Source organism: Pollicipes pollicipes, unplaced genomic scaffold (genome assembly GCF_011947565.3).
Source record: "Pollicipes pollicipes isolate AB1234 unplaced genomic scaffold, Ppol_2.1 Scaffold_4295;HRSCAF=5057_pilon_pilon_pilon, whole genome shotgun sequence".
Lineage (NCBI taxonomy): Eukaryota > Metazoa > Arthropoda > Thecostraca > Pollicipedomorpha > Pollicipedidae > Pollicipes > Pollicipes pollicipes.
The window spans coordinates 12,341,280-12,363,478 of NW_023596461.1; the positions used below are offsets into that span (position 1 = coordinate 12,341,280).

The window sequence follows — 22,199 nt, forward strand, 5'->3', positions numbered from 1 at the left end:
ACACACACACACACACACACACACACACAACACATATATATATATATATATATATATATATATATATATATATATATATATATATATATATATATATATATATATATATATATATTTGTTTCATATTATGCACTATATTTAACACAGTTTCCTACTAATACTAAGAATTATGTACTACATGAATCAACTGCATGAATTGCGTCATATTTGTGCGTGTGCTCCAGAGTACCACGCATCGCAGTTTATCAAAAATCCCTCAGCTAGGAAGCAGGCAAGTGAATCAGGTTTACGCGTTAAAGACCGCATCATTCCTGGAAACTTGGACGAACTAATTTAGGTGAGGCAGACTTACACCACAGAGCGTTACTTTGGTTTGGCGCGTGGAACTGGTGAATAAAAAATTATGCCATGGCATAAGAGGTTGACATGTTTGTCAAGCCAAAAATTTCGTTGACCGTAAATTTGGCGTGGCTCATCAAACATAATAAAAATGCTAGCAAGGCAATAAACTTGTCAATATTTTGGTGCTTACTTATAGCGTTTGGTATATCATGTTTTACTTGAATGCCGTTAGTCTCTGCCCTCAAAGCAAAAAAAAGAAGCAATTATGCACATCTTCCGACCAGAATCGTAACTTTTGTTTGTTAAGCTGAACACGTGGAAAACCATTTGTACTTCCTGCGAAAATTGCGTAGGTTGTTCAGTGCATTAGCGAGGAACATGAGTCACATAGATAAGACAGTAGTATTAGCCTTATTCCTCGGAAAACCAGGAGAATAGAGGTATAGTTATATTTATACACTTCTGCTATTGTTTTAAGAAACGCATGTTGCCGAAATTTCAGCCTAGCTATATCTCTGTTCCCCTGGTTTTTCCGAGGAATAAGGCTGATACTACTGCCATTCCTGCGAAAATGTTCAAACCGGACAAATTTTCGTAAGTTGTTCAGCGCATTAGCGAGCGACATTATTCACGTAGATCAGACAATAGTAATGGCCTTATCCCTCGAAGAAAAATCAGGAGACCAGAAGTTTTTCACCCAACTACATCTCCATTCTCCTGGTTTTTCTCCGAGGAATAAGGCTATTACTACTGCCTCGTCCACGGACACATTTACTTCCCACTTAAACTAAGTTACACAGCAGGACCAGTACCTGCCGCGCCGGACGCGGCAGGTACTCGCAAATATTTGTCCTGAAAAGAAAAGAACGAAGTTTTCCTGTTATAATTGTATGACTCCACCTATCCAAGGTGCACAGTTCTCGCATGGTGCTAAAAAACCGCATGAAAATTATGCTTGCAGCATTTTGGCGGCCTAATTTTGTGGCATAGACCAAAGATTGTGCTAAATGAGTTGTCCGTGTACAAACTGTTTCATCAGGGTCGAGTGCTGCTCTTTTTCTGGAGCCGCACATATGCACGCATAGAACTGGACATATTGCACGATCTACGCATGCAATGACGTATGACGCACGTAGGGCATTTTAAACATAACATCATCTGTGAACTACGTCGGACCAATACCTAGGCGATAAAGAACCAGGCAAAACCCCTCAGTGCTGTCAGTATGTTCGTTCATGTGATAAGCATGGAATCTAAACGTACATTTCGGTCCTTTTCAGCAATCACAAAATATATTGTGTGCAAATCACAAGACAAGAGATACCATGTAATGTTGGGAGGTGGGCAGGAGTGCATGATATGCACGATTGCGGGGTCAAGCTGTTCGCTGAGGGGAGAGAGGGGGGTGACTGGACCACAATCAGCCATAAGAGTAGGCCCTGCCGTATGAAACTGTCCCTGACATTGGTCTAGGGGGCTCTGATAACGGTTGCAGAAAGGTGACTGGGCAATACTCGAGGCGAGTGGGATTCAAACCCTGCGCTAGATCCCTGATCCTCCGGCCACCTCCCCTGAAGGTGACGCCGTGGTCTGTCCCTCCGAACCGTCTGCACTCTGTCGTCAGCGAGTGGGATTCAAACCCTGCGCCATGTCCCGGATCCCCGAGTCGCCTCTCGAGTGGGTGACGCCGCCATCTCTCCCCCTGACCCGCCTGCACCCTGTCGTCAGCGCGGCTCGGCGACTACTGCGAGACCTCTGGGGAATGCGCCTTCGTCACCGACGGGGCCGAGTGCGTCAACAAGCTCTGCACGTGCGCCGCCAGCGCGGAGTCGGGAACAGTGAGCGGCCAGGACGTCTGCGCCGCCGAGGCCGTCGGCTCCTGGAGCGAGGAAGACGAATCCAGCGCCGTGGACGACGAAACCGACATTCACGGAGGCGAGACGGCGCTCACGGACACAGCCACGTCGACGACCACTCTTCTGACACGGGAGGCGGGGGCAGCGCACGCCACCACGCAGACGCCGAGCTCGATGGCCGCGGCAACGACGCGAGGTCCTGAGGCGACCTCGCAGACGACCCTGGCGATCTCGGTTGCGACGAGCACCCTATCTGTGAGCGCCGCCGCGGTAGAGGCGGCGGAGGCCGCTGCTGCTGGCTTGTCCACGCCCAGTGAGGCTACCACGGGCCCGACCACTGGAGTTACAGTGGGAGGCCAAACCACACCGCATCCCGGACTGCCGTTGACCGTGCCTTCCACGCCAGAGCTCACCACGGACCACGTCACAGAACCCGCCCTTGCAGTCGACCCAGACATCACGGTGGTGACAACCCCGGACTCAACCCTCACACCCACCTCGAAACCCACCCAGAAACCCACTTCGAAACCCACCGTGAAACCCACTTCGGACGCTACTCTGGTACCCACCGCGGACACCACTCTGATATCCACCCCGGTAACTACTCCGAAAACTACCCCAGACCCCAGTCTGATACCCACCACGGTACCTTCTCCCACACCCATCCCGGACACCACTCAGGTACCCACGCCGGACACCACTCTGATATCCACCCCGGTACCAACGACACCCACCCCGGACCCCACTCTGATATCCACCCCGGTACCTACACCCACGCCCACCCCTGACCCCACTCTGATATCCACCCCAGTACCTACGCCCACACCCATCCCGGACCCCAGCTTGATATCCACCCCAGTACCTACTCCCACGCCCACCACGGACCCTACTCTGTCACCGACCCCGGACACCACTCTGATATCCACCACGGTACCAACAACGACACCCACTCCGGACACCACTTCGACGTCCACCTCGGAACCTATTACGACAACCACCTCCGAACCACCCCATTGACTGACTACCACGGATGCAGTGGGGTAGCCGGGATTTCGTTCAGGAGGGTGTCAAATCGAGACATAGGGGCGCATTTCAACTAAGTGGGCTCCATTTTGTTGTCATAGGAGCCATCTTTTCGGGATACCTTCCCAGCCGGCCATTTGCTTGGGGCGAGGTCGGAAACGACTGAGGAAAGCTTGGGAAACCCCAAGTCTCCCCAACCAGTTTGGGAAATGGTACGGATTTCCCAAGCTTTCCCGCTTAAGCTCCCGTCATCGGCCTGGCTCGGGAAGGTTTTGGGTTGCCCTGGGAAACTTGGGAAACTCCAAGTCTCCCCAACCAGTTTGGGACATGGTAGGGATTCCCCAAGCTTTCCCGCTTGAGCTCCTGTCATCGGCCTGGCTCGGGAAAGGTTTGGGTTTCCCCGAGCCTTCACGACCGTCAGATTTGGCATTTGCTCGGCGAAGTCATTTTCAGTGCGTGATCGCCATAGGCTGCTCGGAGGACGCGCCAGACAACTCGTTTGCGGAAACACTGGGAAACGGTCCAGGAACAGATTGGATATCCAACCAAAGAGTCTCACTCTCGGGGCTGATCTTAAGCATTCCTTAATAGGAAAGCTGGGGTGGGCTGAAAACCCCATTCGATGCCTAAAGGGTCTGTTTTTTTATGTTACCCAAGCTACCCGGGCACCTAAACCAGTCAAAAAGCAACTCCCGCCTCGGAACATAGGCACCGACGGTGGCGAGGTGGAACCAAGTGGTTCCCGATCGCTTCACTGCGCGAAGAAGCCACGTCGTTGCGCCTGTAGCACCACCACCAGCAACGCAATAGCACCTCGTAAACAAGCCATGTAATGCAGGCGCCAGTGAGCATGGCTGCGCTGCTCAGTAGAGCCGGGCCGCTCGGACCCAATGACCGTGTTTCGCCGCCGTACGTGTCCGGTCTTCGGATACACGTGAGCTCACCCCAGGGAAAATCAGCTGTCTCCTGGCAATAGCTACCTTTAAGCCATCGCTGGTCGGACTTTTCGGCGCGTTTGGGAAGGTTTGGCCTTCGCAGACCTTGCTTCTCCCGCATTCTCGAGAAGTGTCCCACTGCTGAATGCCAGCTGCTGTTCCCACCTCGCATGGCCCGTTACCGACACAGGAGTCAATCGAAATAATTTCTGGACGCGAATCACCCCAATGGTCACTCATCGTGTGCGCAAACATCGCCTCCGCCAGTACAGCGGTCTGTGCAGTGCGTCTGAGTAAAGAAGTGCAGATTCGCAGTGCACCAGAATGTTTTATTTTGGATGCCGTCACATGGAATTTCGCTGGCCGCGTTCCAAGAGTGACACGTTTTCTGTTCATATTTTTGTGATATTCATGATGAATGCGCGTGCAGAATGCTAGCACATTTGTTTGCACGTAGAATGCGTGTTCGGCAGCCATGGAAACTGCGAACTACGCTGTTTGTGACTTGTGGCGCATGTCCTCTTCATCCGAAGCCAGTTAATGGCACACAAATTAGCTGGTTACAAACAAAACTTTAACGCAATTTCGGTTTATCATTGACCAAACTACGGAAGGCATGTTGCATGCCGAAATATATTCCAGTGATGTCATCGAGAATTGGTTCAGAATCTTTGGGACATTACGTTATGGATGACGTCGACAGTATAATCTGCTGACCGGGCGCTGTGAACACACCCAAAACAAGTCCACTCGGGTGGAACACATGGTTATTGGTGAATTAGATGTCAGTCTGAATCAGATGATCAATTGACATGAATGATAAGCGCTCGAGGTGTGGCCTGCTGGAGCCGGAACAAACTTCATTAGCTTTACATCAGTTACGAAATGCAAAGCGCGCCTCACGTCCCCCAAACGATTTCCAGACTGCTCGTGACACGCTGCGGATGTCCGCAAATCTTTCCTCCCCGCTGTCCGCCCCCTTCCCACACTCCTCCCTGGCCGCCAGCGCGCTGAAAACCACTACAAGATATAGAAGCTGACCTGATGCGGACGCCAGGGATGGATCCGACACAGCTTCTCCCGCTCTTGCCAGCGGGTCGGCACAGGAGCAACGCTCCCCTATCCCTCCCGCCCGGCACCCAGAGCACGTCGCTGGCCAGGACGCACCGCCGATGGAGCCGTCGCCAACCGCTGATGGACGCGGCGCCGCCCGCGTCCGGCTGGCTGTCCGTGCCACGAGCCGACAATGTGCGAGGTGCTGCGTTCTGAACCATGACCTCTGTTCACCAGCATCGCTTCGACAACTGAGCGCACTTCCTAGAACAGCTGAGCGCACTCATCTAGAATGGTTAGGCGCACGCCACGGTAGAAATGTTAACTGCTGAGCGGTAAGCGATGTGGCAAATCCTGTCGTACTTGGTCCCCTGAACGTGTACCCTCTCTCTCTCTCTTTCTCTCTCTCTCTGTTGGCAAGATGCCTGCCAGCGGGAATGAGTGTGGAACTCTTACCGCTTCAACTATAACCGGCGGACCTTTTCGCGCTACACTAGCGTACCCAAGCACAAGGTTCCATTTCAGCTTCAGCTTATGCAGGGAAGCAGGACGCCCAAAGTGCTTGTTTTATTGACGAAAATCGATCTCTAAATAAATACAGAGAACCCGGAACTCTTCGTCTTTTGAGAAAAAGCGCCGACCGATGGGGGAGTAATTTGACTCCCGGGACACTTCCACAAATACTGACGAGAGCACAGAGGTGATTCAGCGGGACACACTCCAGCAATGTGGGGCACGACCACGAGGTACCAGGTGGCAGGTGGCGCGAGCCCCCTCGCCTGCACCCACACACGATAGTTCACACATGGGATCACACCCGCCGTCGCTGATCGCCTGTGTTCTCCGCACATGGCGTCCCCGTAGGCCGACCGACTCCACCTTCACATGGCTACGGCGCACCATTTGCTGATCTTGACAAGGGACTCAACGACAAGGGCGGACGGGCTAGACGACAGGGACATGAGACTGGCCGGGGCCCAACATACCAGCGGTAGTAACCGCGCACCCGTCTCCCCTCCCCTCCCTCACGCGGCGGGGCTGACACCCAGCGTACACAGGCGCAGAACGAGAGAGCCGCGGAACAAACGGTCGCGGGGGTGCGTGTGACGTTCCCGAGAGCGACACGTCATCTTATGCGTCTTTCTGGCCACCGCATCAGGTCAAAAACACCGGTTCAGCCGCGACAACGTGGCTATCCGCACCATATCGCAAGCAGCGGCGGATCAGTGGCGCGAGCTCGCTGCCATACCTCGGCAGCAGGCTCCACCGCATGCTCATCACCCAGTAAGGTGGCCATCGCTGATGCCAGGGCAACGCCACACCACTTGAATCACGGCTCGATCCATCACCGCGACCACCTCACGGCGACGTCATAGTCGGGCATGACTGGAGTCAGCGTCGACGCCCAAACCCTGCCTCAGCAGCCCTTCCCCGGCGTGTGCTCCATGGCGCACACGAGCTGCAGCTCCTGCAGGCGCCGCGCATGCCGACGTCAGAGCAGTCTCCAGTCGAAAGACAGGCCGGCGCGCCGTGCCTACGCCGGGGACGGCGCGGCGCCCAGCCGGGACGGGGCGCACCCCTGTCGGGCTGGGCTCGCGCTGGGTCCGGTCCGAGGACACTGCACCCACGAGAACACTGCCCCTGTCCCCTCGGGCTGGGCTCGCGCTGGGTCCGGTCCGAGGACACTGCACCCACGAGAACACTGCCCCTGTCCCCTCGGGCTGGGCTCGCGCTGGGTCCGGTCCAAGAGCACTGGATCCACGACGGCGCTCCGAACACCGCGTTATCCCCATGGTGCTGCGGCGCCTCCGGGGAGAGTGCGGACACGCCAAGTACCTGGAACACGTGACCGACGTGTTATGCATTATCGTAACGTGTTACATTACATTACCATGCTACATGTTACGACAAACACAGCTCGGTGCCCAAGCGGAGCGCACACGGAAATAGATCCGGCCGACACGGCAGCTCCGCAGTTTTAAATCGGTCCAATAGCTTCAGCGTACGACACAGAGCTCTAGCGGCGTTACGCTCGACATCCCACGTCCAGCGCGCATGAATGCGAGTGTGCACAAAGCGGATGTAAATCTGATAAGCCTAAATGGGGTCGGTGACCTCAACGTCGAGCTTTCGTCTACATGCACCGCATTATAACCGCGTCACTCCGAAAATGACATGCACTGGATTCTTTGTGCACGCACTGGATTCCGCTTCGCGCGGGCATCGCATTTCACATGAACAGCGAACGAGACTAACACGAAACGCGACACGAGACCCAGGCCGTCGAGGCTCGTATACTCCCTTAAAGGGAGTTTTCTGCCTTTACATGAGGTTTTGGACTGAAATAGCCGTCCTGAAGACCTTTCGGGGCTGTTCACAATTCTGCCCTTCTGAAGACCTGTGCCCCTCTAGGTTCTGAGCTGCACGCCCGCGAACACGGGGAAAGATGCATCGGGGACAGTATTTCATCGTTACCTTGGCATACATGACGTCATAATAACATCATTTAAATCCTGCCATTCCACAAGCCATGCGGCGATCAAGGCAAAACATATAATTGTCGAGGCGTTCACATCTGGAGTCCGCGAGAGCAATTTCCAGACATAACGGCCGTCAACTGACTCGCAATGCTGTACGAGATACGGTGACGTAATCAAACCGTGCCGCATTGAGGAGCATGGTTACTAATCACAGAATTGTGCTATCCAGAGCAGTCTTTTCATCTGAAAAGTATACCAATAGCTATAAGTGAGCTTGCTTCATCATATCTGATGCTTGCTTCTACATCTTCAAATGGGAAACATTCCCTTCAACAAAGCCGACATCCGCCAAGTTATTAGAACCGGTGCGCTATATCGACGTAGCCGATGGCATGGCATACAGGTCACCCGCCCGATAATCCGGCCACAATGCACCGCCGTTAGCACGGCCCCCTTTGACAGCGGCGCTGTGCCCACCTGCAGCGGCATTGATCGCTTCTGCATTACACTGATTGTTTGGTGTGTACAATGGTGACGAATCGGCCGATTATAAGCCATTGACCGGTTAAAAAGACGAGTCACAGCGCCGCCGACAAGTCCGAGCGCCGTCCGCGGTCACGCCACACCAGCAAGAGCTGACCCCGAATACCGGCGGCCACGGGCAGCCTACGCAAGAGTCGGCTAACCCAGAACAGGGTGGTTCACAGTCACGCCGCAAAAATATCAGGTAGCCTCTGCTCTGTGTGTAGCCTCTCTTCGAACATGTGCGTCCTCGGTAGCCGTAAACTGATGGCGGTAACACCGAACACGGTCGCGTCACGGTACACCCACGTATTTCTGAAGGGAAAGCTCTGTGCGTTTCTCGAATATTGACGCTTACGAGACAACCCCGACCGAACTCGCCCTACATGAAGCGCGGCGCTGGGTCGTCCTAGCGCCGCCGCGCGCCGCGAGTGTCGCTCCCACCCGAGGCACACCTGGTGGCCGTGGGCGGCGCGCCTGCCGCGGCGGCCGGCCGTCGTCAGCAGCGTACCGCGCCGCCGCTCGGGCGGACTCGCGACCGTCAGGTCCGACGCGCGGGCAGGCGCACGGCCGCGGCCGGCCAGGAGCGCCGTCGTCCCGCCCCCTGCGGCGGCGCGGGCGGCACGCCCCCGGCCGGTCCGCCGCCCACGAGCCGGCGGCCCTGCCACAGCCCCGGACCGTCCTGATGTTCCCCTGAACGCCGTGATCCATCGACTGAGGCATCGCACCAATCGGCGCAGCGCACCAGCGATCGAGGTCGTGATTTGGTGTTTTAGAGCGCATCAGCATCTACGCCATATTGTGCCCACTCGATGACGATTGTCTATATATATATATATATATATATATATATATATATATATATTATGCCACGCTATAAGTGTGCTTTCAACTGGTAACAAGCGTTATCATCGGTGCACTTACACTAAGTGGTGGGTAAACAAAATGTCAGAGTCATAACGTGTACCAAATACGGGAGTACATTTTCGATTTTGCAGCATGGATCGCGACCGATCAGCCGATGGAGGGGCGCTGGCGGAAAATACCGTCGCCTATCCGCGCACTAAATTCATACGATCAATCCGGCTCGTTTAATTTGAAACACATGGTCGTCACTTGGCGTGCCTGAGGGTCGATCGCCAGTTCCTGCCAAGACCTAATTCATGTCAGATACTGTGCTACAATGCAACCCAAATGTTATGGTCCCCGAGTTCAATTTCGTCAAGCGTCAAGGCGATATAATGCGTTTTTGGTGACGTATCGGCATGCATTGCAGTCAAATGCTACAATAATTGTTGCGGTCTTGGCCGGGCAATGGGTACTTCGATCCTCGACGTCGGACAGCCCGTGTGTTATGAAGAGCAGGCTTCAAATTACGGTCGGTGGTGGCTTGCTAGTGGCGTGTCTTGCTACAAATATCTGCAACCGTTGGAGGCCCACAATGCGGCGCAGCGTTTCGATCGGGACAGGCTAGGGCACGCCGTCACAAATATTGTTGTTTAGCTATGAAAATAAGTAGAAAAACTGACATCTGAAGAACGGCCACATACGCTTATAATATACTTATTGGCATGCGCTTGGTAGTCTTCATCTCCCATCGACGTCTAAACTTCTTTCCACGACATTCTTGACGCGTTGCCACATCACTGTCAAGCGAAGACAATAGACAACCAAGGGCTGCTCGAGGCTACACGGCCGGTCAATGTAAGCCGCGTGCTGGCTGGCCTCAACAGAATGACAGATACGCTTCGCTCTGCCGCTGGTAAGTCCGCTGGTAAGTAAGCTGGTAAGTAGGTAAGTCCACGTCGACTTGGTCCGGCCGACGCAGAAGACGAACGGCATAAGCTGTAGTAGTTTCCAACCCGCGGCAAAGTCGGAATTAGGCATTAGACAAACCGACGAGTCTGTGCGGACAAGTAGTGTTTACATGGGCAGCCTGCATCACTATTCGGGCTAAACATCACTACCGAACAGCCGTAAACGGCAGGTAGGTGCACTAAACGCAGCCGGGGGTCGTTCATTCCACCAAACAATGTTTAGGGCTCAGCAAGCACGCCAAAAACAGTCGTTTGTCTGGCCAACCGGCGGCTGTGGGTTCCTCTGACGGCGTGGACAGGTGGCATTACCTGAGCAGGTGTTTTACGTGAGCTGATCTCGTATCTTGACCAGTTCTATAATTTTGACGAGGATCCTCTGGGACCTTGGGCCTTTGTTGTAGTTTTGCTGCACGACCCATTGGGAGCCAGCGTCCCTTCGCACATTTGGTTTCTGCTACGACGTTCCTTAGTTCATTCATGCAAAGCTATACAACTTGTTAAAATTGACTTCACGTTAGAGGACGAAAGGACGGACTTCCGCATTTTCAAAATTTCAGCTGCAGAGTTGCACCAGACTGACAACATTTGGTGCAACATCTGTCATACCACTGCCATGACATGTTATTTTGCAGGCGTAAAGGTTTAACGATATTGCAGGCATGAACGAGGCCGATGAAGGTTTCCCATGACTTTGGATTTTTTTCTCGAAGGATCTCGTATGATCCGCGATCGGCTTCCTAACTATGCTGAAGAACCTTCCGGGATCTGGGATGTCTTTCCTATATCTGTCAAGGGATGCTCTGTGATCTAGGACGTTTCCATGTAATCCTGGCATATGTCTGGCACTGATAGCTTCTCTTCCTGCCGCACCGCAACGCGGAGGTGTCTCACCTACACAGCCGACTGCACTGCAGCACGGAGGTGTCTCACCTACACAGCCAGCTGCACTGCAGCGCGGAGGTGGCTGCACTGCAGCACGGAGGTGTCTCACCTACACAGCCGGCTGCACTGCAGCGCGGAGGTGTCTCCCCTACACAGCCGGCCGCACTGCAGCGCGGAGGTGTCTCCCCTACACAGCCGGCCGCACTGCAGCGCGGAGGTGTCTCACCTAGGCAGCCGGCTGCTCAGAGCGCCATGCGGCGGCCCTCTATGCTGATGTTGACGGCGCGCTGCATGTTGGAGCGACGCTTTCGCTCTTTGAAGGCGCGCTGGTGCCGCTCCAGTCGACTGACCTCCTTCTTGGTGACCTGCCCCCCGAGAAGGACGGGTCAAATTTGCGGCCACGACCAGCCCCAGCTACAACCACACTGGCTCCATCGGACGATGTCAAGGCCACGCGCACCACCAGTTGCCACTCACGGTGAGCGCCAGGTGGCGCACAGGGGCGGCACAGCAAGGGAGGAGCACAGGGGGCAGTTGTCCACCCCTGCTGCCAGCAGGCAAGGGGAGGGGCAAGCTATGTTTTTGCTCCTCTAAATTTTTGAGAGACTCCTGTTTCCCAATTAAAGGCATTGCAGCTACTCAAAGATTGTCAACATACGGACCACGGAGGCCCACATAACTGAGTTCAAGAGTGATAAATCGGACCCAGAAGACTCCTTTTTACATCAATAGGCCCGATTCCTGGATCATGGGACCACCTTTATGAATAACGAAGCCCACACTCTAAATAAGTAGGCCCAATGTTAAGTTAAGAATGTCCCCTTGCTGGCTCGGGAGGACCGTTACGAACCAGGAAGCCCTCGTTGTGGGTAAGGAGGCACTTCTTTATTTTTGTTTTGTTGCAAATTTAAGAAGCAAATTTAAGAAGCCCACTTCCTGGAGCAGGAGGCCCCTTTCATGCTTTCGCAAGAGCTTTTGCTGGATAATCGGAAGGCCCCCATTCTAGGTTTTGTATTGTCGACATTGGTTCACCTGATATCATACATGTGACAATCCGATAAGCGGGCACATGCCCCAGGTGCTCCCACCCCTGAATACGACACCGCCTGGGAGGCCCCTGTCAGGAGGCCCCATGTGGTCCAGGAGCCCCGTGTAAGATCTGCCCCAAACTTGAATATGTGGCGCTGCCCGTGTGACACATCATTACATACAAGACGGGCTTTGAGGATGGATGTGGGACACGAAGACTTGGGCCAGGCGTTGTGTTGCTTAGTTCGAGAAGAAAGTGCAGAAGTCGGCACAAACATCAAACGACGGTACTGGGTTAAGTTTTCCATTCAATATCATCCCGCACTACTATGAAGGCCCAGGTACATTGTAAAATCCTTCTCTTACCTCGACGACCTACATCTACACGTCACAGCGTGAGCCAGATCACTTGCCCATTGAGAAGCACGACTAAAAATACGAAGATGAGCTGTGAGCATGCTGACGCTTTCGAAGCATCCCACTGAGCAACCATCTTAGCCGCACACCGCGTGCCAAGGCACTACCAATTGCACTTGGTCTGAGCGTCTGCACTTACAATGTGCCACGGCCAGCGGATTATTATCAAATTGTTAGCTATAAACCTGAAGGTCCGTGTGTGCGGTGACCAGCAGTCCAGGGTGCTTACCGTGCTCATCTCAGCGTTATTCTTCCACTGCGGCCTGACCACGTAGTCCTTGGCCGACAGCATGGGTACACGAGCGCGGCCCACCCAGCCGGGGTCACCGGGCCTCAGTGGTCTGCGGAGGACACGGCGGGTCAAGCACCGACACGCGAGCCCGATCCTCGGGTCTCGGTGACATGTGGAGGACATATGTGTCACCCAGCGCCCAGCCCAGATCCTCGGGGCTCAGTGACCTGCGGAGGACACGTGCCACCCAGTGGCGCCCAGCCCAGATCCCCGGGTCTTGGTGACCTGTGGAGGACACGTGTGTCACCCAGCGCCCAGCCCAGATCCTCGGGTCTCAGTGACCCGCGGAGGACACGTGCCACCCAGTGGCGCCCAGCCAAGATCCCCGGGTTTCGGCGACCTATGGAGGACACGTGTCACCCAGCAGCGCCCAGCCAAGATCCCCGGGTCTTGGTGACCTGTGGAGGACACGTGTGTCACCCAGCGGCACCCAGTCCGGATGCACGGGCTTAAGCGACCCAGGGCCCAGGGACGTGATATTCCGACACACACCTGGTGTCTTCGGCATTCAGTGGTTTGTGGGCGAGTTCGTATCCAGACTTGTGCTTGATTTCAGCGGAACTCCTTTTGGCAGACTCGTTTTCAGTGCTGACTCACAGCACGTGACGTTTATTTCGACTCTCACTCCGAGCAGCTCAGCACCACTTTGGGTCAACTGTGATTCCCAACCGAGGTGTGGTTCAATTATGAAATCGACTCCGACAGAGCCGATTCTGATGAAAACCAGGTTCGGAGACATACCAGCCTACGGTCTATGACTTATGACAGACTCAAGTTAACTTCAAGGCAATGAATTACACCAATCTCGATGAAAGTCTGGTTGACTGAAACATTTTCATTCGTCCGAACACCCGAACATTCGTCTGAGTCCGAACATTTTTATAGCACGGATTTCTGAGACCAGAGATCACGCTGCGTAACGCTTGCCACCTCTGATCCCCTCATCGCATCATGAATTTCAAGCTTAGCCGCAGGATTTCGCAGTGATATCTCAGTCCTCAGTAGCCGCCTGTCCCTACCCAAGGTTAGCCATCAGTGGCCGCTTGTCCCGTCCCAAGGTTAACCCTCAGTGGCTGCTTGTCCCTTCCCAAGGTTACCCCTGGGCGACCGCCCGTCCGTTCCCAAGGTTAGCCCTCAGTGGCTGTCTGTCCCTTCTCCAGGAAAGCCCTCAGTGGCCGCCTGTCCCTTCTCCAGTCCCCCTCCCGGCCATGTCGCTTACTTGTCGTCGCCGGCCGCCTGCCTCGCCTCGCTCTCGGCGTCGTCCCGGGCTCGCTTCGGCATCTGCTCGTAGTCGCGCTGCTGCCGCTCCTCCTTGGACATTGCTGCCGGTCCGGAAACGGTCCTGGTCAAGGCTGGGCGGGGTCGGAGGGGCGGCCGTGCGCCCCGCCGGAAAGGACAGGAGCCAGAGCCACCACTTCATCGGACGGGACGGGAGCCAGAGGCACCGCCCCATCGGACGGAGCGGGAGCCAGAGCCACCTTAGCATCGGACGGGGAGGGGTCAAAGGCACCGCCCCATTGGACGGAACTGAAGCCACAGGCACCAACTAGCCGAACAAGACGGGAGCTGAAGCACCACTCCGTCAGCGCCCCCCCCCCCCCCCCTCGCTTTGCGTGTCGCGTTACCGCCGGTGATAGCAGCCATGACCTCGCCAATGTTGTGAATGTGTCGTAAGCGATTGTAGTCCTTGAGCAGGCAGCATGTACTGAAGCATGCCGGCATGCATTCACGACAGACGTGTGACGAAGACTCAGTCAGGCATAAGCCACCTCCATGGGCGTGCCCCCCGGTCCAGTAGATGGCGCCGCCTGAAACTACACAGATGTCGCAGCGGTTGCGCGCCCGCCTTTCCGCTCGCGTGGCCGCACCTGGCTCGCACCCGCCGAGCAGGTCAGTTCCGACAGCCGTCGCTCGCCTCTACCCTCCCCTCCCCTCCAGCGCGGCTGTATCTGGCCCGCACCCGCCCAGCACGCCTGTTCCGACAGCCGCCGCTCAGCCCGGGTCGCAGTCCTCCCGCACGAGCTGCCCAGTCCCGTCCAGACCCTTACCGGCGAAGTCGGTGGTGAGATTGAAAATGGGCCGAGACCATGTGCTGATCAGCTTGCCCGCCAGCTGCCGGTTCTCCTTCGTCTCCCGAGGGTGTTTGTAGAGGTACATCACGGCCTTGCCGATGCCCGAGGACTTCAGCAGCTGCTGGTCCGGCATCGGGAACTGCACGGATCAGGGGCCCCAAGATATGCTGAACACCATCGAGATGACACGCACCGCTGGCCAGCCCAAGGTGGGCGGTGATTTATCAGACAGAAACAGACAAACCATGAGTTTAACACGAAATCAAAACTCTCGGTTGCCAAAATTAATGGTTTGGAACTGTATCTGACAATTGTTAAAATGAAGCATGAAAAACAATCTAACAATAGCAGACCCGTTAATGTAGTACGAAGAAAAGCGGTAAATTTCACTCAAATCTTGTACGAAACTTTGCAATTCTAATCCCTGCCCACAACAAATGTAGAAGACGACTGCGATCTTGTTACACTAGAACGACGAAGGCATTTAAACCAAGGATCTGAAGGCGATCGTCCCGTTTTCGTTCAACAGAAAAGGTCAATATGACATTCCTGTGACCGCAACGTCAGCAGGCCCACGACTGCATGTTGCAGCCCGTGCTAGGCTCATAACCGTATGTTACAGCCCGTGCTGGGCCTTCTGACCGGCCCACCACAAGTCACTCCAGTGAAGTGTCAACAGCTGACTCTCGGCCAGTGGCCATCCCATCCCCGTCACTGCCGCCTCAGGACCACAGCTATAAGCAAGGACCGCGGCCACAGCGGGGGCACAGCGGAGGCAAGCTGGGACGCAGTGGAAACACCGGAGACTGCGGAGGCACAGCGGGGACACAGCGGAGACAGCGGGAACAGTGGAGGGGGGGGGGAGAGGGGCAGCGGGGATACAGCGAGAACACAGCACGGATAGCGGGGACAGCGGGGGGGGGGGGGGGGACAACGGAGGACAACGGGGACACACGAGGGGACAGCTGGGGCACACCTGGGGCACAGCGGAGACCGCGGGGCACAGCGGAGACCGCGGGGCACAGCGGGTGCGCAGCAAGGACACAGCGGGAACAATGAGGACACGGCGCGGACAGTGGGGGCATAGCGGGAACAACGCGGACAGTGGGGGCACAGAGGAAACCACGGCCACAGTGACACAGCAGGGGACAGCGCACAAGGCAGGAAAGGGACACTGGGGACAACAGAGACACAACGCGGACAGCGGGAACACGGAGGGGGGGGGGGGGGGCAGCGTGGACAGCGGGGCCCAGCGCGGCCAGCGGGGTGTGGCGTCCCACCGTCTGCAGGAGCGTCAGAATCTGCTCCCGAATCTTGAGCGCGGGCAGCGAACGGTCCGGCATCGGCGCCAGCCAGTCGGTCAGCACCGACAGCACGTTCGACTCCAGGAAGGCCAGCTGCAGGTCCTGCTTGCCCAGCTGCCACATCACCGTCTTCAGCATGGAGATCTTGCGCGTGGCCGGCTTGCGGTTCTGGTTGAGTTCGCGGTCCTCCTGTGGGGCGAGAGAGGTCGGAGGCCACGTCAGCGTGTCTGGCAGGTCAGGACACGGCGGGGGAGGCGTGTGGGCCTAGATGCGAGAGAAACCCGCCACGCACCAGCGGTGTCACGAGCATACTCTGAGAGCGGAGCAGAGTTAGGCCCACTCAAGAAATAATGACACGCCTAGTCGTGTCACCGAGGGACAAAAGGAACGGTCAGCGACCTCCACGCCGCCTTCGGAGCGTTCAAGTTCGGATCTCTTAGTTTCGTACCGCCCTAGAAAGCTAAAAATCAGTGACCATAATCGGCTACAAAATAATTAAACGCTACGAAAAATGCACTGCACCTTCCTTCGATCACGTCTACATCTCACCAGTCCTCTCTCCACCATAATGTACCCTCAAACTTCATACAAGCGGTAGAGCATATAACCTAACGACGCCTACCTCCCCCTCCTCCCTGGAATTTACCCCAGCACCCTCCCCACCATCCATATGCTGTTCCCGAGTAGGCAACGTCTATCCCTGACCAGCCTGGCCAGCGAAACCAACCTCAGCCGCCTCCCGCATCTGTCGGATCAGCTGCATGATCAGGTCGTCGTTGTCGTTGATGATATCGATGTTCTTGCGCTTGCGGCGCCGCGTGTTCTCGCTCTTCTTGCGCATGCGCATCAGCTCGAAGTCAGACATGCCGGAGGGCTCCGTCTCGCCGTCGCGGGCCGTGATGCCCTCGTCCGAGTCAGAGTCGGAGGCCTGTGGCGGCGCCGCCTCGGCGGGCTGCGGGGTGCGAGTCAGAGTCAGTGCGCCGGCCAGTATTCCACAGGGTGTAGCAGGAGAGTCAGAGTCAGAGTCAGTGCGCCGGAAAAACTCCACAGGGTGTGGCGTTGAGGAACGATGGCCGGAGGACGTATGGTGGCGTAAGGACTGTGGCGCAGTACAGAGACAGGAAATGTCAAACAAGGACTACCAAAAGTTAAGCCTCAGCGATTCAGGTAAGCAATACATTTGTAGCCATTCCAAACATCCATGTAAGTGCCTTGGCTGGTTGGATATGTCGCTACAAGAATAAACAAAACATCAACTTTATTCTTAGTTTAACTTCCGCGGAATGCATAACAGCAATTATCAAGCCCGAAACCAGTGCATTTTGCTTCACCAGAGCAATTTGTTTACATTCAAGTAACTTTTCCTGCACTCCAGGATACGGCATGAGGATTATGGTCCCTGCTGCAGAGCTAACTTGCAGGCAAGTGGTTTATAACAAAGATCCGTTTCAATCCTTTGAAACAGGTTGCCTGATTGGGCAAAACAGACACATTATACGTAACTGACCAGTGGACAACTTACTCCACAACAACTACGCTACAACTTACTGTATCACGGAAGAAAAATGTGTCTCGTGCGCATGACGATATGTGATAGGAAATCGTCCAACAACCTTTAGCACGCGCCCACGTTGGCGGTTCGACGCGACGCGCTCGGTTGGGGGACTGGACGATGTGACCTCTGAAATCTCAAAAACTAAGACAGCTAGAGACAACAAATTCACAGGGGAGAGGAGTGTGAGTAACCCGATTTTATTCCAATTGAGGTATCTGGGTCACGACATTCCCGTCAAAGGGCGCAAAAATGGCACACTCCAGATGGGTGCCCAAAACGTCCTTAGGCATCCTTATGCAGCTAGTTTTAGACTAGATACCCCTTATAGGAAAAAGATCACTGATGTTAGTCAGATCAGTGATAGTGATCTTGTTTGACCTTAAGAATGTAAAAATGACCAAAGGCCTTAGAAATTATTGGTATACATGAATTGACAATATGCGCCAAGCACTACCCAAGGTGGCATGGTCAACAAATCAAAAGGTTGATTGAAGTCATTTCAGGTCAGTGACCCACCATGACCTTAATTAGGATAAGACATTTTTGGCATACTTGTGTTCTATATATTTGAAATGGGCGTTGAATCATATCCCAAAGAGCCAGCGTTCCAGTAATAAAGCAGTACGATTTTGACCTTCTTCTGATAATACCTGACCCAAGGCCAATGGAATCACATTGTAAAGTTCATAACAGCAACAATTCACAAGTAACAACGACGTATAATTTGATAACATGACAACATATCACTGACAACCAAGATCATATTGATTATTCCATCAGTCTAATTGTTTAAGAAACCACATCTAAGTTTTATCACTTCGATAGCTCCGTTCTATGACATCACGTTGAACGTTTACCTATCAAAAGCCTTCCCTGCCATTCATGACCTGACTTTCGTCTGTTACAGGCTAGCGATCCGACAAGGCGCACCTCATTGTTGTATACTAACAGATCGGGCCACGCAGTTCGAAACTCGGCCCAGAAAATCCCCCCACCCCCACCCCCTCTCTACCACACCTCCAACTGAGCACGTGTTGATGCAAAAGAAGGCATAGGTACGAATTACCCAAATTTTAGCTAGCCCGAAATTCGCTGTAGACATTTTAATCGGGACATTTTGTATATTTCGGCCAGTATGTGTGACTTCGTATTTGCGATTTTTTGTTACTTATACGATTCCACCGCATTGAAATTAAGTGTGGAATTCGAAATCCATTTCCACCATCAAAAATCACATGCCTCTATTTCTCCCGAGTTTTTCTAGTCCTAGCTCTCTTGGAATTTGGCGTCTGCCTGAGGGTTTGATTTTCGCGGTAAAAATAAAGATTACAAAATAATTACCAAAAAAAAGCTGGAACATCACGCACACGAAAAGTTTACGGGCGCAGCAGCAGCCCTCGCTTCTTTTTGGTGCATATGGCCTTGGTTTTAAAGCTGTTCTTTCAGTAAGCGTTCCTGTGCAGAGGCGGACACTTGTTTTGATTCTTAATCTAGAAAACCGTGATTTTCGGAGGTGTTCGTGCGATGTTTGAGCGGCACGTGCCTGACTCCAAGCAAAGTAACATTTTTCAGATGTGTGAGTGGCGCGTATTGAAGGCCAACCGTGTCAAGGCTTGGCCCAGATGTAAAACGTCCGCATGGCGGAGCAGGTGGCCCAGTCGCACGCACACATGGTGGAGCAGAAGGTGGCCCATTCACATGTTCACATGGCAGAGCAGAAGGTAGCCCAGTCACATGTCCACATGGTGGAGTAGAAGGTGGCCCAGTTGCATGCACACATGGTGGAGCAGAAGGTGGCCCAGCCACATGTCCACATGGTGGAGCAGAAGGTGGCCCAGTCACATGTCCACATGGTGGAGTAGAGGGTGGCCCAGTCACATGTCCACATGGTGGAGTAGAAGGTGGCCCAGTTGCATGCACACATGATGGAGCGGAAGGTGACCCAGTTACATGTCCATGTGGCGAAGCAGACGGTGGCCCATTCAGCTCAGGCCAGGGGCTGGCTGCCAAATATTTAATGACACTTGACGTCTGCTGGAATGAGACTTTCAAGAGCTATCAACATCTGATTTTCATCTTGACACTCCCATCAAGCACCTTAATCAACAGCCAGCAGCTGGCGAGCCGTCGCCACCGGCCGTCCTCGCCTGGGGCACCGACTCCGAGCCGACTCAGACCCCCGAGGCGGTCACCTGTTCGGCCGCTCCTGCCGCCTCGTCGGTCGGCGGCGCCTCGTCGTCGTCGGCAGGGGCCGTCTCGGCAGCCGCACCGCCGCCCTCCTCGCCCTCGCTGTCCGACATGATGCGGCGCTTCCGCTTCCTGGAGACGCCCTCGCCGTCCGAGTCGGCGCCGCTGCCGGCCGCCGGCTTCTTGGCGCCCTCCTGCGGCAGGGGAGAGCGCTGGCTGGTGGATGGGCGCGTCCGCCGCCGGCCGCGCCACGGCCGAGTGCAGAGCCCCGCCGGCGACAGGCTGGACTAGCCAGCTCCCCAGGCAGCACGCAGCAGCCAGCTGCCTCAGCTCGTCACGCCGGGCCGCACTAACCGGAGGCTACTAAACCAAGGCCAGCACACAAGCTCGACTGACCGCGAGACATCAGATGTGTGTATCGATGCACACACAAATGCTGGGAGAGAGAGAGGAGAAGAAAAGAAAGAAAAGAAAAGAATAGAACAGAATAGAACAGAACAGAACAGAACAGAACAGAACAGAACAGAATAGAATAGAACAGAACAGAACAGAACAGAACAGAACAGAACAGAACAGAACAGAACAGAACAGAACAGAACAGAACAGAACAGAACAGAACAGAACAGAACAGAACAGAACAGAACAGAACAGAACAGAACAGAACAGAACAGAACAGAACAGAACAGAACAGAACAGAACAGAACAGAACAGAGAGAGAGAGAGAGAGAGAGAGAGAGAGAGAGAGAGAGAGAGAGAGAGAGAGAGAGAGAGAGAGAGAGAGAGAGAGAGAGAGAGAGAGAGAGAGAGAGAGAGAGAGAGAGAGAGAGAGAGAGAGAGAGAGAGAGAGAGAGAGACTGCACCCCACCTGCTTATTGCTTAGCAGGTATTCAAAGCTCAAAGCCACCCACGCAATCCACCAAGACTCAAACAAAATTGAGCCAGATGAGGCCGGTGGCTACACCACACGTTAACCCTGCCTAGCTGGCAGGGCCGGCCCGTTTCCGCGGCACACTGGCCTGACTGCGCACGGCGGCTCGCGCTAGGCGCATGGGTCCCCGGCGCCAGGTCAGCGACGGCGCGTTCAGGCGGCCGGGAGACTGACCGGTTCGCTGTCGGAGCCGGAGCGACTGCGGGAGCGGCTACCGGCGCGGCTGCCGGCGCGGCTGCCGGCGCGGCTGCCAGCGCGGCTGCCGGCGCGGCTGCGCTCCTCGTCGCTGTCCACCACAGACTTGCGCTCCTCGTCTCCCGACGCGCGGCTTCCGCTGCGGCTCCGGCTGCCGCTGTGACTTCGGCTGCGGCTGCGGCTCCGGCTTCCACTGCGGCTCCGGCTGCGGCTGCCACTGCCGCTGCGACTGCCGCTGCCGCTACGGCTGCGGCTGCGGCTGCCACTCCGCGCGCTGCCGCGACTCTTGGGGCGACTGCGGCTGCGGCTTCGGCTGCGACTGCGACTGTGACTGCGACTGCGGCTGCGACTGCCGGCTGCACTGCCACTCCGGCTGCGACTTCGGCTTTTGCTGCGACTGCCACTGCGGCCGCGGCTACGACTTCGGTTCGCAGAGCCGGCAGAGTCCGCAGACCCGCTTCTGCAACACATGACAGGGATGCCACACACGTAAATAAGTAAAGCCTTGGGCTCCAGTCAGCGTCGTCGGACCAGGGTATAAAAACCATACCATCCTATCTCTGTCGGCACATTCCGCGAAGCAAATATCTTGAGAGCTAATACAAGGTAGCGAATAGAATTTACCGTATTTTTCCGGCACGAAGAGACTGAGAGGCACCCATTCCCAGTGATGGACATTGTGATTGTGCCACTAGTGGCAGACCAAACAGATGCACTTTTCAGGCTTGTGCACACCTAACCTCTGACAATTGCACCTAACATCGCATCTGGTGAAACCAAATAAATTCAACAGATTTAAGCTAACATGATTAAAGTTTGTGCCTTTAATACTAACAAAAGAAGAAACGTTTTCATGTAAACAATGATCACAAAGGTGGCGTGTTGTTTCGTGTTTGTTTCTTGTTATATTCCAAGTATATGTTGATGTCTAATAGCTTCACTTTATACCTTTTCTACATGTATAGTCCCAACCCTGTGAAAACATAAGCAGATCGATGGGATCAAATGCCTAATCAAAACAAATTTTCCAATCAAGTAACTCAAGTACAAATAGCAGAACAGCAAATAGTACAGATGCAATACAAGTAATAGTACAAGTACAAGTAATGGTACAATAGTAATAGTACAAGTGCAATAGTGAAGTACAAATAGCACTCAAGGCTATTTACATTTGAACTGCATTGAAATGGTGACCAACAAGCCATGATCAAAACAGCAAAACATCCCTCTAGTTGGTCAGTTTCATCACAAAAAGGTTTCGCCCCCCCCCCCCCCATGAGATAACATGCTGTACTTCTCCTAATGGCGGA

The 22,199-nt window shown here is 54.5% G+C and overlaps 2 protein-coding genes across 2 annotated transcripts in view; one reads left to right on the plus strand and one right to left on the minus strand.

Moving 5' to 3' along the window:
- LOC119097170 (uncharacterized) overlaps nucleotides 1-5,464 on the plus strand; it is a 10,345-nt gene extending 4,881 nt beyond the window's left edge. Inside the window, exons 3-4 of the mRNA XM_037220228.1 lie at nucleotides 2,071-2,474; nucleotides 5,447-5,464. Of these exons, the coding sequence (XP_037076123.1) occupies nucleotides 2,071-2,474; nucleotides 5,447-5,464 (422 nt within the window). The remainder of the gene's footprint in view (nucleotides 1-2,070; nucleotides 2,475-5,446) is intronic.
- Nucleotides 5,465-5,760: 296 nt separating this feature from the next.
- Nucleotides 5,761-20,905, minus strand: LOC119096218 (protein IWS1 homolog). The gene is made up of 9 exons (XM_037219022.1): nucleotides 20,869-20,905; nucleotides 19,772-19,960; nucleotides 16,752-16,976; nucleotides 16,001-16,213; nucleotides 14,697-14,859; nucleotides 13,868-13,970; nucleotides 12,586-12,697; nucleotides 11,137-11,275; nucleotides 5,761-7,045 (listed from the first exon to the last, which is right to left on the minus strand). The coding sequence occupies exons 2-8, from the start codon at nucleotides 19,877-19,879 to the stop codon at nucleotides 11,153-11,155; spliced, it is 1,047 nt and encodes a 348-aa protein (XP_037074917.1). The 5' UTR covers nucleotides 19,880-19,960; nucleotides 20,869-20,905; the 3' UTR covers nucleotides 5,761-7,045; nucleotides 11,137-11,152.
- Between the last annotated feature and the right edge of the window lie 1,294 nt (nucleotides 20,906-22,199).

Coding starts and splice junctions, on each gene's coding strand:
- LOC119096218 (XM_037219022.1), bottom strand. CDS start 19,879: ATGTCGGACAGCGAGGGCGAGGAGGGCGGCGGTGCGGCTGCCGAGACG. Junction 16,977..19,771: donor CGGCAGGAGCGGCCGAACAG/GTGACCGCCTCG, acceptor CGCACCCCGCAG/CCCGCCGAGGCGGCGCCGCC. Junction 12,698..13,867: donor CAGGCGGCCGGCGACGACAA/GTAAGCGACATG, acceptor TGTCCTCCGCAG/ACCACTGAGGCCCGGTGACC.